We start from the raw sequence: 17,875 nt of genomic DNA, 5'->3' as shown, positions 1-17,875 counted from the left end.
TGCAATAGGAGTACTGTCTTTTTAATATTATATTTTACATACTTAAAGGAGAAGGATAGGCAAAAAAAAGTAAACTTTATCAGAAAGGTCTATATGAATACACCAATAAACCTCAAAGTAATGCTGCTCTGAGTCCTCTGTCAAAAGAAACACAGCATTTCTTTCCTTCTATTGTGTACAAATAGGCTTCTGTATCAGACTTCCTGTTTTCAGCATAAACCTCCAAAGCTAGGGCTTGGGCATGCTCTGTTTGCTCCTCTCTCCCCCTCCCTACTGTAATGTGAGCCCAGAGCTATGAGTGAGCAGGTAGAGACTCAGGCAGGAAGTGATGTCACACCAAGTTAAAATGGCAGCTGCTGTCCTAAATAAACAGAGAGCTTCTAGAGCTGTCTACTCAGATATGGTAAATCATGCTGCAGAATAAATATAATTTTGTAGCTTGCACTATTGTGGCTAATAGGGATGTAGTGAACTGCCGATTTGGTGTTCGCGAACGCCGTTCGCGAACACCGGCAAAAAATGCGAACGTTCGCGAACAGTTCGCGAACTTCGAACACCGCTAAAATCGTTCGATTCGAACGATCGAAGGATTTTAATCGTTCGATCGAAGGATTTTCATTCGAATCAAACGATCGAAGCCATTCGATCGAATGCTTTTCATTGAATCGAATGCTTACAATCGTTCGAACGAATGGAAATCGTTCGATTTTTAGCGGTCGAAGGAATTCGAATGGTCGAATGGTCGAACGATCGAATGCGAACTCAAAATGCGAACGTTCCCAAACGTTCGCGAACATTCGGCGGACGCGAACGGTCGAAGTTCGCGCGAACTAGTTCGCGGGCGAACAGTTCGCTACATCCCTAGTGGCTAATCTATTGGCAATTAACTGCTTCGGTAGGGTAAGGATATAGGGTAAGGAAACTATAGGCAAATACTTTCTGAAAGGGAAAATCCTACCCCAGTATTTATCACTGTTCCTTAAACTTCTGCTCTGGATCATAATATTAGTTCCAAAGTAGCAGAGGCAGAAATTGAATAAACCTTCTAGCTGCAAAGCTTTAAAAATGTATCCCAACAACGGAGTGATAAAAATCTCAAATGTGATTAAGGAAGATTATCATTTTTACATTTCCGTTTGTCATGAACAATTCTTAGTTAGAGATGTACAATAAATGCCTTTTTCTGCAGTTTATGTGCCATTATACAGCCCTCTACTGAGAATGTGTGGGACGTGAGTGAAGTCATATTAAATGAATATTTAATTTAGCTCCATGCAACAAGACAATGGATAGACACATTTAGTACATCAGCGCTTGTACAAACAGCATGAATAAAGTCAAACCATTATCAAGTTAACTGAAAGGTTAAAGACCAGAAATATTACACACACACCACAATATAGGCCTGTATTATGCGACAAAGCAGCCAAACAATCTCATCTCTATTGCTTATATGCACACAATTATTAAACACAGGACATTTCTAAAAAGAAGTTAATCCGATTTTAACTTTGGTAAAATTTGAGTATAAATCTGAATCAAAATTTGAGTATAACACTTACTTCCTTCTGACAGTCTCTGTTAAGTAGCAGGTTTTTTGTTCCTTGACATGTTTATGATTTCATATTGCAATTGCCAGGAACATTCTTATTAAATTATGCAAGGTACAAATAAAGAGTTCTTTGACATGGATTTAAGTAGTGATGGGCAAAAAATTTGCAGGGAAATCAGAAAGTTCACAAAAAAAATGTGAAATTCGGACGTCTTCACGACAAAATCTTGACATTCGAACGGTTCAAGAAAAAATAATATCTGCCAGAAGCGATACAGCAAGACTGATTAATAATCAGAATATACAGACTGCACTGGGCCTTGTATTGTAATGTAATCTAATGTGGATTTTATAGTTTTTGTATTGTTTAATACAAACTTTCTCCAACTCTGCAGAACCAGTGGCTGCAGCAAAATAATCCTCCAAATAGAATCCCAGTTTATCTGTTTAAATCTGGCTCCATGATCTTTGTCCCTGCAGCTGGAGTTGGAAACAGTAAAGGGGGTGTAAAGGCAAAAATAAAATCCAATACAAATCTTTACACAGTCACCGACTGCTCTACAGGGAAACAAACAAAGCTGCCTGAGTTCTGCATGGCTGGGATGTAAGGCGGATGCTCCCCCTGCTGTTCATAGGTATGATTGTTTCCCTGCTCAGCAGTTAGGGCCTGTCTGACAATTCCTATCCACAGCAGTAAATGAAGGGAGAATTTCACTGCATACAGTCAGGCTTCTTATAAAAACAGGGCACATTTTTTAATTAAAGTATATTGGAGATAGGATTTTTTTTCATTAAAGAAAGTAAAAATGGGATTTTATTTGCTTGCCTTTACATACCCTTTAAGATAATATAGTAATATAGTAAGTTAGGTTGAAAAAAAGACAAACGTCCATCAAATTTAACCTTTTAAGTCTATATATAACCTGCCTCACTGCTAGTTGATCCAGAGGAAGGCAAAAAAAACCCTTTTGAAGCCTCTTAAGGCCTCATAAGGATATGGTGCCAATTTGGGGAAAAGCACCCAACCAGAAGTTTGATCTTGGAACACATATCAGTTTGTGGGTGTTTTGTACACCAGTGTTTTCCTCTCAATAAAATTTGACATAAGAATGCCATAAATTATCCAACTAATGATGTACGTGGTGCCAATGGAAATCATGTGAATATGTTCGTGTAAGCATGGGACCTGTTATACAGAAAACCCCAGGTCCCAAGCATTTTGGATAATGGATCTTTTCCTAATTTGGATGCCTGTATGTTGTGTAGTAAAAAAAATAAATTAAACATCAACAACAATAGGATTGTTTTGCATCCAATAAGGATTTATGATATCTTAGTCGGGATCAAAAAGAAGGTACTGTTTTATTCTTACAGAGAGAAAAAAAAGAAATCATTTGATTATTTGATTAAAATGGAGTTCATGGGAGATGGCCGTCTCTTCATTCGGAACATTCTGGATAACAGTTTTCCAGATAATGGATCCCATAGCTGTAAAAGTCAGGGGATTAACATGATAAAAGGCGGTGAGCATTTCAGTACCATTTTTGTATGTAGAAAGGTGCTTTGATTATTTTAAGACAAAGCTGCTAAGGACCCTTTAATTATGTACTTTCCCTGAGAAAGATCTGTACGACCAAGGAGTATCTATTTTCCTAGGCCAGTACATATTTCAAAGCAGTATGTTTACGGAATGTGTCAAACAAGGTTATGTGGTACTGGGAGCAAAAACAAAGGCTAGAAGGTTTGCTATGCTCTGCAGCTTCCTGTGGTTATTGATATAAATGAAGCATGTCAGGGTTCTCAGCTGCACTTTTATTGTAGCTTCAAAATTTATATCGCTGCAGGCACAGGAAAGCTGAACAGTACAGAAGCTCACAAAATTGGAGGTTCTTGATTCATGGCAATACTATAATGAGGCTGGAAGGGAATCTGTTCTGTCATGTTAATGAAATTACACTTTCAGAAATGCTGCAATCTAATGCTGCTTGAAAATAATTACAATTTAGAAAAACTGTCCCATGGAATTGGTGAATGTAAAATCCTCATTTTATAATGTGCTACAGTATTGAGTGATTTAAAAATGGAGGCAGTATCTATATTTCATAAACTCGTGGCACCACTCAGTGGCGGAACTACCGGGGGTGCAGGGGGTGCGGCGGTACCAGGGCCCTGGCCCCTGCACCCCCGATGGGGCCCGCAACCCAACAGAGGGATAAAATTGTTTCCAGATTTTTAAATGCACGCTCCTCCAGTGGCGCACTATGTGTGACGTCACCGGCGGCGCAGGGTTGCGGCGCCAATATTCATCTTGGTTTTGGCAGCCCCTGCCCTTCCCCCTCGGCTCTCTGCCAGCTCTGGCCTGGCTCTTATCGCAGAGCTTTTGAACTGCATCGTAGAGAGGAAGGGGGGGCCAGGGGCCATGCCTTAAATAGTATCTAATAATCTAACTGCCCCAACACGATGCGGCTTTGCGTGCGTGCATGCGTCAATGACGTCATTTACATGGCTGCAAGGCAGAGAGAGGCAGAGTTCTGGCGCGTTAGTGTGCCTCGCACCAAAGACATTTGAACAGGGCTTGTTCTATGATGCTTCCTGCTGGCACAGGTACAGATCTGGCTGGGGGATACTGTATATTTTATGCTGCTACTGAAGGCAAATGTACATATTGGGGGCAATATGATCTGATGTATTTTGGGCTGCTGCTGGCACAGGTAAAGATTAGGGTCAATATGGGCTTGTTGGCACAAGTACAGGGGGCAATATTATAGCTGTTGGGCTTGCTGGCACAGGTACATTGGGGCAATATAATGGCTGCTGGCACAGGTACATTGGGGCAATATGGTGGCTGCTGGCACAGGTACATTGGGGTAATATGGTGGCTGCTGGCACAGGTATATTGGGGCAATATAATGACTGCTGGCACAGGTATATTGGGGCAATATGGTGGCTGCTGGCACAGGCACATTGGGGCAATATGGTGGCTGCTGGCACAGGTACATTGGGGCAATATAATGACTGCTGGCACAGGCACATTGGGGCAATATGGTGGCTGCTGGCACAGGTATATTGGGGCAATATGGTGGCTGCAGGCACAGGTACATTGGGGCAATATAATGGCTGCTGGCACAGGCGCATTGGGGCAATATGGTGGCTGCTGGCACAGGTACATTGGGGCAATATGGTGGCTGCTGACACAGGCACATTGGGGCAATATGGTGGCTGCTGGCACAGGTACATTGGGGCAATATAATGGCTGCTGGCACAGGCACATTGGGGCAATATGGTGGCTGCTGGCACAGGTATATTGGGTCAATATGGTGGCTGCTGGCACAGGCACTTTGGGACAATATGGTGGCTGCTGGCACAGGCACATTGGGGCAATATGGTGGCTGCTGGCACAGGCACATTGGGGCAATATGGTGGCTGCTGGCACAGGTACAGATTTGGGGCAATATGGATTGGTTGTTGCTGGTGCAGGTACAGATTTTGGGGCAATACCTTGGCTGCTGCTGCTGGCACAGGTACACAGATTACTGGGGCCAATATGAGGGATTTTTGACCCCATCTGAACAACAATGACTTGTAAGGCTATACATTTATTGTTATTGGTACTTGTTTTTTTTTTTTATTCTGGCTCTCTGCAATTCATATTGTAATATTTCATTCAAATCAATTCATAGTTGCTAGGGTAATTTGGTCCCTAGCAACCAGACTGCTGAAATTGCAAACTGGACAGCTGCTGAATAAAAAGCTAGATAACGCAAACCGCAAATAAAAAACATTAAAAAACCAATTGCAAATTTTCTAAGAAAATCCCTCTGTGCACCATATTAAAGTTAATGTAAAGGTGAACAACCCCTTTAATGCTGCACTGATTAACCCTTGTCATTAACACAGAAAAAAATGTATTTCAGACTCCTTTGCTTATATCCTTTGAGTACAGGTATGGGACCTGCTATCCAGAATACTCAGGACCTGGGGGTTTCCAGATAATGGATTTCCGTAATTTCAATCTTCATACCTTTTGCTTCCAATAAGGATTAATTATATCTTAGTTGGGATCAAGTACAATCTTCTGTTTTATTATTACACAGAAAAAGGAAATTGTTTTAAAAAAGCTGAATTATTTGATTATAATGGAGTCTATGGGAGACTGTGTTCCAATCCAATGCACGGGGGGGGCGGGGTCGCGCAGGGGGGCCTAGTTGTACATTTACATACCAGGGCCCTTAGGAGTCTAGCACAGAGATAATAAACAATAAATTGAAAAAAAAACATCCTACCAATACAAGAGCTCACATCCACAAAACACCAAACCTTCTCCTGGCAATTCCTATATCTCAAGGTAAAGTCCTGCATGGAACCAATTTTTGACACTTGGACCCAACCCAAATCTGCAGCCTGTGACTAGGGATGTAGCGAACGTCGGAAAAAAAGTTCGCGAACATATTCGCGAACTTGCGCAAAAATGCGAGCGGTTCGCGAACGGTTCGCGAACCCCATAGACTTCAATGGGAAGGCGAACTTTAACATCTAAAAAAGACATTTCTGGCCAGAAAAATGATTTTAAAGTTGTTTAAAGGGTGCAACGACCTGGACAGTGGCATGCCAGAGGGGGATCAAGGGCAAAAATGTATCTGAAAAATCTGCCTGTGTGTGCTTGGAAGAGATAGTGTAGGGGGAGAGCTGTTAGTGATTTCAGGGACAGATGATAGTAAGTTTGCTGGCTAGTAATCTGCTTGATACTGCTCTGTATTGGAGGGACAGAAGTCTGCAGGGATTTGAGGGACATTTTAGCTTAGGTAGCTTTGCTGGCTAGTAATCTACTGTTCTCTTTAAACAACTGCCATACGTTGACCTTGTAGGCATTGTTTGCCCAGTTTTTTTGGACGCAGCCACTGAAGCACAGTTGCCAGAAAAAATATGCCATATAAATGCTGAAAATAGTCATTTTTCGCCATACGTTGACCTTGTAGACATTGTTTGCCCAGTTTTTTTGGTTGCAGCCACTGAAGCACAGTTGCCAGAAAAAATATGCCATATAAATGCTGAAAATAGTCATTTTTTGCCATACGTTGACCTTGTAGGCATTGTTTGCCCAGTTTTTTTGGTCGCAGCCACTGAAGCACAGTTGCCAGAAAAAATATGCCATATAAATGCTGAAAATAGTAATTTTTCGCCATACGTTGACCTTGTAGACATTGTTTGCCCAGTTTTTTTGGTTGCAGCCACTGAAGCACAGTTGCCAGAAAAAATATGCCATATAAATGCTGAAAATAGTCATTTTTTGCCATACGTTGACCTTGTAGGCATTGTTTGCCCAGTTTTTTTGGTCGCAGCCACTGAAGCACAGTTGCCAGAAAAAATATGCCATATAAATGCTGAAAATAGTAATTTTTTGCCATATACGTTGAGTCAACGTATGGCAAAAAATGACTATTTTCAGCATTTATATGGCATATTTTTTCTGGCCTCTGTGCTTCAGTGGCTGCGGCCAAAAAAACTGGGCAAACAATGCCTACAAGGTCAACGTCGTTGACCTTGTAGGCATTGTTTGCCCAGTTTTTTTGGCCGCAGCCACTGAAGCACAGAGGCCAGAAAAAATATGCCATATAAATGCTGAAAATAGTCATTTTTTGGTCGCAGCCACTGAAGCACAGTTGCCAGAAAAATTATGCCATATAAATGCTGAAAATATAAATTTTTTTGGTTGCAGCCACTGAAGCACAGAGGCCAGAAAAATTATGCCATATAAATGCTGAAAATATAAATTTTTTTGGTTGCAGCCACTGAAGCACAGAGGCCAGAAAAATTATGCCATATAAATGCAGAAAATATGCATTTTTTTGGTCGCAGCCACTGAAGCACAGTTGCCAGAAAAATTATGCCATATAAATGCTGAAAATATAAATTTTTTTGGTTGCAGCCACTGAAGCACAGAGGCCAGAAAAATTATGCCATATAAATGCTGAAAATATAAATTTTTTTGGTTGCAGCCACTGAAGCACAGAGGCCAGAAAAATTATGCCATATAAATGCTGAAAATATGCATTTTTTTGGTTGCAGCCACTGAAGCACAGAGGCCAGAAAAATTATGCCATATAAATGCAGAAAATATGCATTTTTTTGGTTGCAGCCACTGAAGCACAGAGGCCAGAAAAATTATGCCATATAAATGCAGAAAATATGCATTTTTTTGGACGCAGCCACTGAAGCACAGTTGCCAGAAAAAATATGCCATATAAATGCTGAAAATAGTCATTTTTTGCCATACGTTGACCTTGTAGACATTGTTTGCCCATTTTTTTTGGTTGCAGCCACTGAAGCACAGAGGCCAGAAAAAATTAAACCAGTAGGGTTTGCACCCTAGTTTGTAACGGTGGCGGAGGGAGGAGGACGCTAAAGGACAGCTGTGTGTGGAGTCATGAGGCTTGAAGAGAAGGACAGCTGCATAGAAGTCAGAACAAGTCTTCCGGCGTGCAGTAACCCTCTGAGATCCACCCCTCATTCATTTTAATAAAGGTCAGGTAATTGACACTTTTGTGACCTAGGCGAGTTCTCTTCTCAGTTACAATCCCTCCTGCTGCACTGAAGGTCCTTTCTGAGAGCACACTTGAGGCTGGGCAAGACAAGAGGTTCATGGCAAATTGTGACAGCTCTGGCCACAGATCAAGCCTGCGCACCCAGTAGTCCAGGGGTTCATCGCTCCTCAGAGTGTCGATATCTGCAGTTAATGCCAGGTAGTCCGCTACCTGCCGGTCGAGGCGTTCTTTGAGGGTGGATCCAGAAGGGTTGTGGCGCTGCCTTGGACAGAAAAACATTTGCATGTCTGACGTTACAGACTGGCCAAAGGGCTTTGTCCTTGCAGGTGTGCTCATGGCAGGATTACTGGCACCTCTGCCCCTGGAATGTTGATGAGTTCCTGAAGTGACATCACCCTTAAAAGCATTGTACAACATGTTTTGCAGGCTGGTTTGTAAATGCCGCATCTTTTCGGACTTGTGGTATGTTGGTAACATTTCTGACACTTTATGCTTGTACCGAGGGTCTAGTAGCGTTGCGACCCAGTACAGGTCCTTCTCCTTAAGCCTCTTGATACGGGGGTCCTTCAACAGGCATGACAGCATGAAAGACCCCATTCTCACAAGGTTGGATGCAGAGCTATCCATCTCCGCTTCCTCATTATCAAGGACTGCATCATCCACGGTCTCCTCCCCCCAGCCACGTACAAGACCAGGGGTCCCCAAAAGGTCACCACTAGCCCCCTGGGAAGCCTGCTCCTGTTGGTCCTCCTCCTCCTCCTCCACAAAGCCACCTTCCTCCTCTGACTCCACTTCTGGCACCTCTCCCTGCGTTGCAGCAGGTGCCTGGGTTCGTTCTGGTGATTCCGACCAGAAATCGTGCGCTTCCAGCTCCTCGTCACGCTGGTCTACAGCCTCATCTGTCACTCGTCGCACGGCACGCTCCAGGAAGAAAGCGAAGGGTATTAGGTCGCTGATGGTGCCTTCGGTGCGACTGACCATATTTGTCACCTCTTCAAAAGGTCGCATGAGCCTGCAGGCATCGCGCATAAGCACCCAGTAACGGGGGAAAAAAATCCCCAGCTCTGCAGATCCAGTCCTACCACCCAGTTCAAAAAGGTACTCGTTGACGGCCCTTTGTTGTTGCAGCAGACGTTCCAACATAAGGAGCGTTGAATTCCAGCGAGTCTGGCTGTCAGAAATCAAACGCCTGACTGGCATGTTGTAGCGCTGCTGAATGTCAGCAAGGCGTGCCATGGCTGTGTAGGAACGTCTGAAATGGGCCGACACCTTTCTGGACTGGGTGAGAACGTCCTGGAATCCTGGGTACTTGGAGACAAAACGTTGGACTATTAAATTTAACACATGTGCCATGCAGGGCACATGTGTTAAATTGCCCAGTCTCAACGCTGCCAACAGATTGCTTCCATTGTCACACACCACTTTTCCGATCTGCAGTTGGTGTGGGGTCAGCCACCGATCGGCCTGTGACTGCAGAGATGACAGGAGTACAGATCCGGTATGGTTTTTGCTTTCCAGGCACGTCATCCCCAAGACAGCGTGACAACGGCGTACCTGGCACGTCGAATAGCCTAGGGGGAGCTGGGGGTGCACAGGTGTGGAGGAGGAGAAGGAGGACCCAGCAGCAGAGTAAGAAGAAGAAGAGGAAGAAGACGAGGTAGAGAGCGATGGAGGAGTAGAGGTGGTGGCAGAACCGCGTGCAATCCGTGGCGGTGACACCAACTCCACTGTTGTTGTTGAGCTACCCATTCCCTGCTTCCCAGCCATTACCAAGTTCACCCAGTGGGCAGTGTAGGTGACATACCTGCCCTGACCATGCTTGGAGGACCATGCGTCAGTAGTCATATGGACCTTTGGCCCAACACTAAGTGACAGAGATGCGGTAACTTGGCTCTGCACATGTTGGTACAGGTGTGGTATTCCCTTTTTAGAAAAAAAATTGCGGCTGGGTACCTTCCACTGCGGTGTCCCAATTGCTACAAATTTGCGGAAGGCCTCAGAGTCCACCAGCTGGTATGGTAAAAGCTGGCGGGCTAAGAGTGCAGACAAGCCAGCTGTCAGACGCCGGGCAAGGGGGTGACAGTCAGACATTGGCTTCTTACGCTCAAACATGGCCTTCACAGAAACTTGGCTGGTGGCAGATGACTGGGAATGGGAACAGGTGGTCAAGGTGGAAGGCGGAGTGGAGGGTGGTTCAGACGGGTCAAGGAGAGCAGAGGTAGAGCAGTAAGATGCTGGACCAGAAGGAGTGTGGCTTTTAGTTTGCCTGTTGCCTTTGAGGTGTTGCTCCCAAAGTGCTTTGTGCTTGCCGCTCATGTGCCTTCGCATAGAAGTTGTACCTATGTGGCTGTTGGGCTTACCAAGGCTCAGTTTCTGACTGCACTCATTGCAAATTACAATGCTTTTGTCAGAGGCACACACATTAAAAAAATCCCACACTGCTGACTTTTTGGAAGTGTGCGATCTGGCGGTAACAGTAGAAGTTGGCGGCATTGGCGGCAATGGCGGGTGCGTTGGCCGGCTGAACACAGGTGCCGATACATGTTGTTGCCCTACTGATCCCTGCGGGCTGTCCTCCCTGCTTCTTCTAAGTCTTATTCTCCTACTGCCTCTCTGACTCTCCGTCTCTCCATCTGAACTACCCTCCTCTTGCTCTCTTCTACTAGGCACCCACAAAACATCAATCTCCTCATCATCATTCTCCTCAGATGCATCAATTTCTTCTGACACATCACAGAAGGAAGCAGCAGCGGGGACCTCCTCCTCATCACTCATTATGTCCATCTCTGTCGTGTTCTCTGCCAGAATTAAATCTGGTGTAACGTCCTCATCTCCTTCATCTTCTTCTGGCAATAATGGTTGCGCATTACTCAGTTCAAGAAACTCATGGGAAAATAACTCCTCTGACTCCAGTGAAGAAGGGGCACCGGTGGTAGAGGAAGTGTTACGTGGGGTGGCCATAGCAGTGGAGGATGAGGAGGATGTTGTGGTAAAGTTAGAAACGGTAGAGGATGGGGTGTGCTGTGTAAGCCAGTCAACTACCTCTTCAGCATTTTGGGAGTTCAGGTCATTGGCTTTTTAAAACTGGGCAATTTGCTAGGGCCACAGGATTGCATAGCAGCACGGCCCCTAGCACGGCCTCTGCGTGGCGGCCTGCCTTTGCCTGGCATTATTTTTAAAAAAACAACAACAACAAAAACTCAGTTGGTTTTTCTGGAAACGATAATACACACAGCTAGATGGCAGTTTGAAGAAAACAGTGTGCAAATAATGCCTACAAGATCAACGTATACACTACTACAGCGGTGGATACGGATTACGTAAAATATATGAATGCTGCTTGAAAAAAAGTAACTCAAGTGGTTTTTCTAGAGACGATAATATTATCAATATTTAGACAAAATGTGAACAAGCTCACACAGCTAGATGGCGGTTTGAAGAAAACACTGTGCAAATAATGCCTAAAAGGTCAACTTATACACTACTACAGCGATGGATACGGATTACGTAAAATATATTATGGCTGCTTGAAAAAAGTCACTCCGGTGTTTTTTCTGGAGACGGTAATATTATGGATATTTAGACAGAATGTGAACAAGGTCACACAGCTAGATGGCAGTTGGTTGAATAACACACTGGGCAAAAAATGCCTACAGGGCAAATAATGCCTAAAAGGTCAACTTATACACTACTACAGCGATGGATACGGATTACGTAAAATATATTATGGCTGCTTGAAAAAAGTCACTCCGGTGTTTTTTCTGGAGACGGTAATATTATGGATATTTAGACAGAATGCGAACAAGGTCACACAGCTAGATGGCAGTTGGTTGAATAACACACTGGGCAAAAAATGCCTACAGGGCAAATAATGCCTAAAAGGTCAACTTATACACTACTACAGCGGTAGTAAAATAAAAAAAAGTAAAATAAAAAAAAATGAATATTAAAAAAAAAAATTAAAGTTGGTGCTGCTGAACTACTAGGAGCAGCAGATTAGCACACCAGTCCCACTCCCCAACACTGCTAGACTAATAGCACTGGGCTCTTATAGTAGTAGTAGTAGTAGTAGTAAAACAACAAAAAAATAAATAAAAGCAGTCCTTACAAGGACTACTGTTATTGCAGCAGTCAGCAGATGAGATCAGAAGCAGGACAGCTGCCCACTGCAGCTACATACAGAGCACTGCAGTAGAAGGTAGATTACTAGCCAGCAAAGCTACCTAAGCTTAAATGTCCCTCAAACCCCTGCAGACTTCTGTCCCTCCAATAACAGAGCAGTATCAAAACGATTACTAGCCAGCAAACTTTCAACTGTCCCTGAAATCACTAACAGGCAGCAGCTCTCTCCCTACACTATCTCTTCAGCACACACAGGCAGAGTGAAAAAATGCTGCAGGGCTTCGGTTTTTATAGGGAAGGGGAGTGGTCCAGGGGAGAGCTTCCTGATTGGCTGCCATGTACCTGCTGGTCTGGGGTGAGAGGGCAAAAAAAAGCGCCAACAATGGCGAACCCAAAATGGCGAACGTCGCGCGACGTTCGCGAACTTCCGGCGAGCGCGAACACCCGATGTTCGCGCGAACAAGTTCGCCGGCGAACAGTTCGCGCCATCTCTACCTGTGACCCAAACCATTTTTACCCACTTGGATCTGCTACCCGACCCGGTCTGCAATTGCCTTATTCACAAACCGATCCACAACCTGCCTACCACCATTAAACAGGAAGTGCTGTTGCTGCAAACCGGAAGTGACATCATCAAAAGTGGGCAGAGACAAGTTTTGTAAAAATTTTTAAATGAGTAAAATATAGACAAGATAACATAAGAAAAGAAATACAGATGAGACCCCATTTTTTTGCGGGTGAGTATCCAACATGTTATACAAGTATAGAGAGATATTGAAGGAGATAGATAGGACAGTATCGGGGAGGGTACAAAGTATTAGAGTGTTGTGCAGTGGCAGAAGGTATTAAGTGGATAAGATGGGAAGGGGTTGGTTGAAGAGGGCAGGTGTTGGGCAGAAGGGTAAAATATAAAAAAACTGCATTATTTGTGCTTACAGGTATTGCATTTGGGAATGAATATGACTATATCCTGCTAATAGGTTATATAATGGGAAGGAGCACATGGTTCTTGCTCTTTGGACTCTTTTTAATTTATATTTAAATATATTGTAAGCTATGGGTGTAAAAAGGGCATGATATTGTGTGCATTTCACCAGCATTAGGCTGGTGAAATGAAAACTCCAGGGAAAAGTTTATATTTTTGCAGAAAACATTGCTGTAGTGGTGTACTGGCTTAGGAAGAGCTGGAAAGTGGGTCCCTGGAGTGCATGAAAGAGAGCAGGGTGGGCTTCTATTCCTTGCTCCATGTAAGGTTTTGCCGCTACTTAGGTAGAGGTAGCTTAGTAATTAGCTACAGGTGAGTTGTAGTTAAAAGGAGGTGTGGAGCAAAACCTCAGAGCGTCCCCTAGAGATCTCCTTGAGTGGAGGAGGGTGAGGGGCCATGTGCAGGCCGGATTTGTGGCAAGGCCACAAAGGCCGGGGCCTAGGATGGCAAGTTGGTAGGGGGCGGTATTCTTGCTGAGGAGCACTGGGGACGCTCAGCTCCCCAGTGCCCTGGGGCACCTGCTCTCGCTAGAGCTGTGGGGGCGGTGGGCAATAGGACCTCGCGGCCTAGGGTCGCCCGATGCTTAAATCCAGCCCTGGCCATGTGAGAACCTCCTTGAGTAGAGGGAAGGAGTTGTGAGCAGCTGGGAAAGAGAGTGATTCCCCCCTGAGTTGGAGAGAGCTCCAAAAGACTGGGGAGTGGAAAAGATAAAGCCCTCCCAGAAGACAAGTGTCTAAAGTGAGCCCTAGAGAGGATTCTGGGATTTGTGTCCAGTGAAAGTGCTGGAAAAGATATTGTGTTAACAACACTGAGGGTATGAAAGCAGAACTGTTTGTTATTCCCTATGTGAAGCCAGTGGGCTGAAGATGTTGTTTTGTGCCAAATAAAAGCCAGCAAAGCTGCAATTTAAACGTAAAGGTGATGTCAGTCTCCGGAAGCTCACTATATATATATATATATATATATATATATATATATATATATATATATATACACACACACACACATACATACACACACATCTGTATCATATCCAATACAAAATTTAACTCACATGATATGCTGCAGCGTCCGACACGGATGGGCTCACCACATCATGGCAAAGTGAATCCATCTGTACAGCAGGGATTAGGGCATAATGGCTTGGACTTGTATTCCTCTCTCCTTTCTTTTTAGATTTTTTTCCAGTATCTTTTTTGGTGCTCCTCTGAAGCATGTATTCCTCTTGGACTACTTTGTCATTGCTAATATAACGGAGCAATGAACTTTCTAAGCAAGAAAAAAAAAAATTCTGATTAAAACTTGATCCCCTCGCTTTTTGCAAGAAGTAAGGTGATGCGGGGAGATTGTGGCACTTAGCCTGAGGCTTGTCCGTTTAAATCTCCTGCTTTATATTACTTAGATACATTTAAGAATGCACATAAAACCGATGGAGGTGACTGTATAATGTAACGATACATTTGTCCAGAGTAAAACTGCATGCTGGCTCAATTCCACAAATATCTCAGCAAGTACATGCCTCCCCTGAAGGCAGAATGTCAGAAAATGCATTGGAGAAATGCACTCATTGTCCATTTCTAATGATTGTAATGGCCAATCTTTCTAGCAATAAAAAAAAAAAGACATTAGGACCAAAACAATAGTCTCCACAGGCTATCCCAGTCTTCATCACAAGCAGTGATTTTGTCTGACAGCCACCACAAGCGAGCAATTGATTTCTGTCGTAGCTCATGTCTTGGCTATTGGACTTTGTGCTGTTCTAGAGCTTTTGCTTTCAGAGGTAACTTTGCTGCAAGACTCCTTAGTAAAAGAATAAGAGCTTTTTTATAGATTTATAAATTGAAATTCAATTAACTACCTTTGGTTAGGGATAATATATTTGGCCAATGGGTGCCTTTTAATGAAACTCAGGCATTCTGCTCAGCAGGGCCAAGGATAAGAAATGTATCAATTCAGAACAGTTACAGACTTGGCGACAATTCTGTCCATTCTGTCCAATGGGTTGTTAGAGTTCAGTTGCAGCACTAAGTTCTAACAACCCCCTAAATTGTTACTCCATTATTCAGATTAATGTTGGACTTAATGATTTGGACCAGGTCTGTTCAGCCATAGAAGGACGGTATATCCACAAAAAAAGTTTTTTTTATAAGGAAAACATCTTTTAGTTGAATAAAACACAAGATCGTTAAAGCTTTGTATATGTGTTGATTGCATTAGTAAAACATAATATCCATTGTATGAAAATGTTTCAAACACCAGTGAATCCTGCACATACACCCCAAGTGTCCATTTCATAGAACTGAAATGGAGGCTGGGGGGGACCTTATAAGCTCAATATGTTTCTCTCTCATCACAACTTAAAGAAACAGTAACACCAAAAAATGAAAGTCTTATAAACTAATGAAAATATAATGTACTTTTGTGGTGAACTGGTAAAACTGGTGTATTTGCTTCAGAAACTCTACTATAGTTTATTTAAACAATCTGCGGTGTAGCCATGGGGGCAGCCATTCAAAGCAGAAAAAGGAGAAAAGGCACAGGATACACAGCAGATATTAGATAAGATCTTTAGTTTACAATGGGATTATTCAGAATTGATCTGCTATCTACTGTGTGTCCTGTGCTTGAATGGCTGCCCAATGGCTACTCAGCAGCTTGTCAATATAAAATATAGTTGCATTTCTGAAGCAAACACAATCGTTTTAGCAGTGCAGGGCAATGCTACATTATATTGCCATTCCTTTAAAACAAACATTTTTTGTGGTTACTGGTCCTTTAATGTATGTGGGTTGTAAGCACAAATATAATATTTTGCCTAATAAAAGGAACTTTACATTAAAGCAAATTTCCAACATACATTTAAATAATTTCGAAGTTATTTGTAACAGCAATGACTCGTGATGGGCAAATTTCTCCCTGAAAAATCGTGAAATCGGAAAGTTCCCGAAAAAATTGTGAAATTCGAACGTTTTCACTGAAAAATCTTGCAAATCGGATGTTTTCCCGCAAAAAAGGTGAAATTAGAGGGATTCCACTCAAAAATTTTAAGGATTTCATTCAAAAATCGTGAAATTTGAAGGTTTTCATAAAAAAATCGTGAAATTTGAAGGATTTTACTCAAAAATTGTGACATTTGAAGGACTTCACTCAAAAATCCTGAAATTTGAAGGTTTTCACAAAAAAATCGTGAAAATCAGCTATTTTCACGAAAAAATAGTGAAAATCGAAAATTTATTGAATTTTTATGAATTTATTCGCTGGCGGCAAAACGCGGAAATTGCCGTGAATTCGTACCAGGCAAATTTATTCCCCCATCACTAGCAATGGCTCCAATAACAGTATCTGTCTCTGTCCTCTGCACTGGCTCTGACAATGAAACTAGCAGAAGTCAGCTGATTAGCTGACATACACAATGCATCTATCTCAAAGGAAGTATAGATAAACATGAGTGCAGCTATTTTTGATAGATTTTTTTTATTCATTAGGCAACATATTATTTTCGATATTATAATCCCTTTAAATTATTTTTTAGGCCACAGCTTCAACCTATGTGGGGTTGGGGGCAGACCAAGCCCTTACAACAACTTTCTTTACTAATGGTACCAATCTCACTTTTTATATAAAACATGTATTTTCAATATTACTGGAATTTGTTTTTTATTTTAAATATATAATAAATATATAAGGGGTTATTTATCAAGATCCAAATGTATCTTAGTATTTCTAATATCAAACTTGGAGCAACTCGAAATTCCCGAATGGGCTTTATTTATGAAGAAAAAAGACCGAAAAAATAGGGTCGGGCAAACTTTGGAGCTTTTTTCGCCGAAACCTCGAAATCATTGGATATTGGTACGGACATCAGCGCAGTCACTGGAACCTTCCCCATTGACTTATACAGGACCTCGAGAGCTTTTAGATGCCGGGATTTTGGATTCTGAGTATTTAGACCATCAGACTAATAAATCTCGAAAATTTGACGTTTTTTTTTTTTGCTCTGAAAACTACAAATTATTCAAGGTTTGGATTTTCGGAGCTTGATAAATAACCCACCCCCGTAATGTATTTTGTGGTCTTATCTCAAACAGTAATCATCATTAAGCCTCTCTGGAATCTCCCATAACTGAGTATATGTTCTAACACTGTTCAAACACATTCAATTTAATTCCACTAAATACATTTTTTAAACACTGGTATCTAGTGATGGGCGAATTTGGGGCATTTCGCTTCGCCAAAAAATTCGCAAATTTCCTGTGAAATTCGCAAAATGGGGGAAAATTAGCAAAATGGTGCCGGTGTCCGTTCTTTACGCCAGCGTCCGTTTTTTGGACGCCGGCGTCCGTTTTTTACGCTGGCGAAAATGCGCCGGCGTCCAAAAAAATGGAGGCTGGCAAATTCTTTCTGTGGTTTCGCAAATTTATCTCGGGAAGTGAATCACGGGAATTTGCCGCAAATTTGCGTCTGACGAATAAATTCGACCATCACTACTGGTATCTATTATCCAATCAGTTAAACAGAAAAGGATTTTCTTGAACAGAAAAGCTACAGGTTAAACTACAGATCTATTATTCCCCCAAAATAGGCAGGCTACTTCAATTCTTTTAGATCTAAACAGAACAACATATGGCTTTGTCATTTTGCAGTCTTATTGCTGGCTTATTGCTTAAAGCATCA

The 17,875-nt window shown here is 42.6% G+C and overlaps 1 protein-coding gene across 4 annotated transcripts in view; it reads right to left on the bottom strand.

Moving 5' to 3' along the window:
- Positions 1–17,875, bottom strand: part of cnksr2.S (connector enhancer of kinase suppressor of Ras 2 S homeolog) — a 208,619-nt gene that overhangs the window by 67,959 nt on the left and 122,785 nt on the right. For all 4 annotated transcript variants that reach the window (XM_041583636.1, XM_041583634.1, XM_041583633.1 and 1 more), the window contains one exon: positions 14,256–14,470. In XM_041583636.1, coding sequence (XP_041439570.1) covers positions 14,256–14,470 — 215 coding nt within the window. The remainder of the gene's footprint in view (positions 1–14,255; positions 14,471–17,875) is intronic.

Source organism: Xenopus laevis, chromosome 2S (genome assembly GCF_017654675.1).
Source record: "Xenopus laevis strain J_2021 chromosome 2S, Xenopus_laevis_v10.1, whole genome shotgun sequence".
Classification (NCBI taxonomy): Eukaryota; Metazoa; Chordata; class Amphibia; order Anura; family Pipidae; genus Xenopus; species Xenopus laevis.
This window is presented reverse-complemented; position numbering and strand designations above follow the sequence as displayed.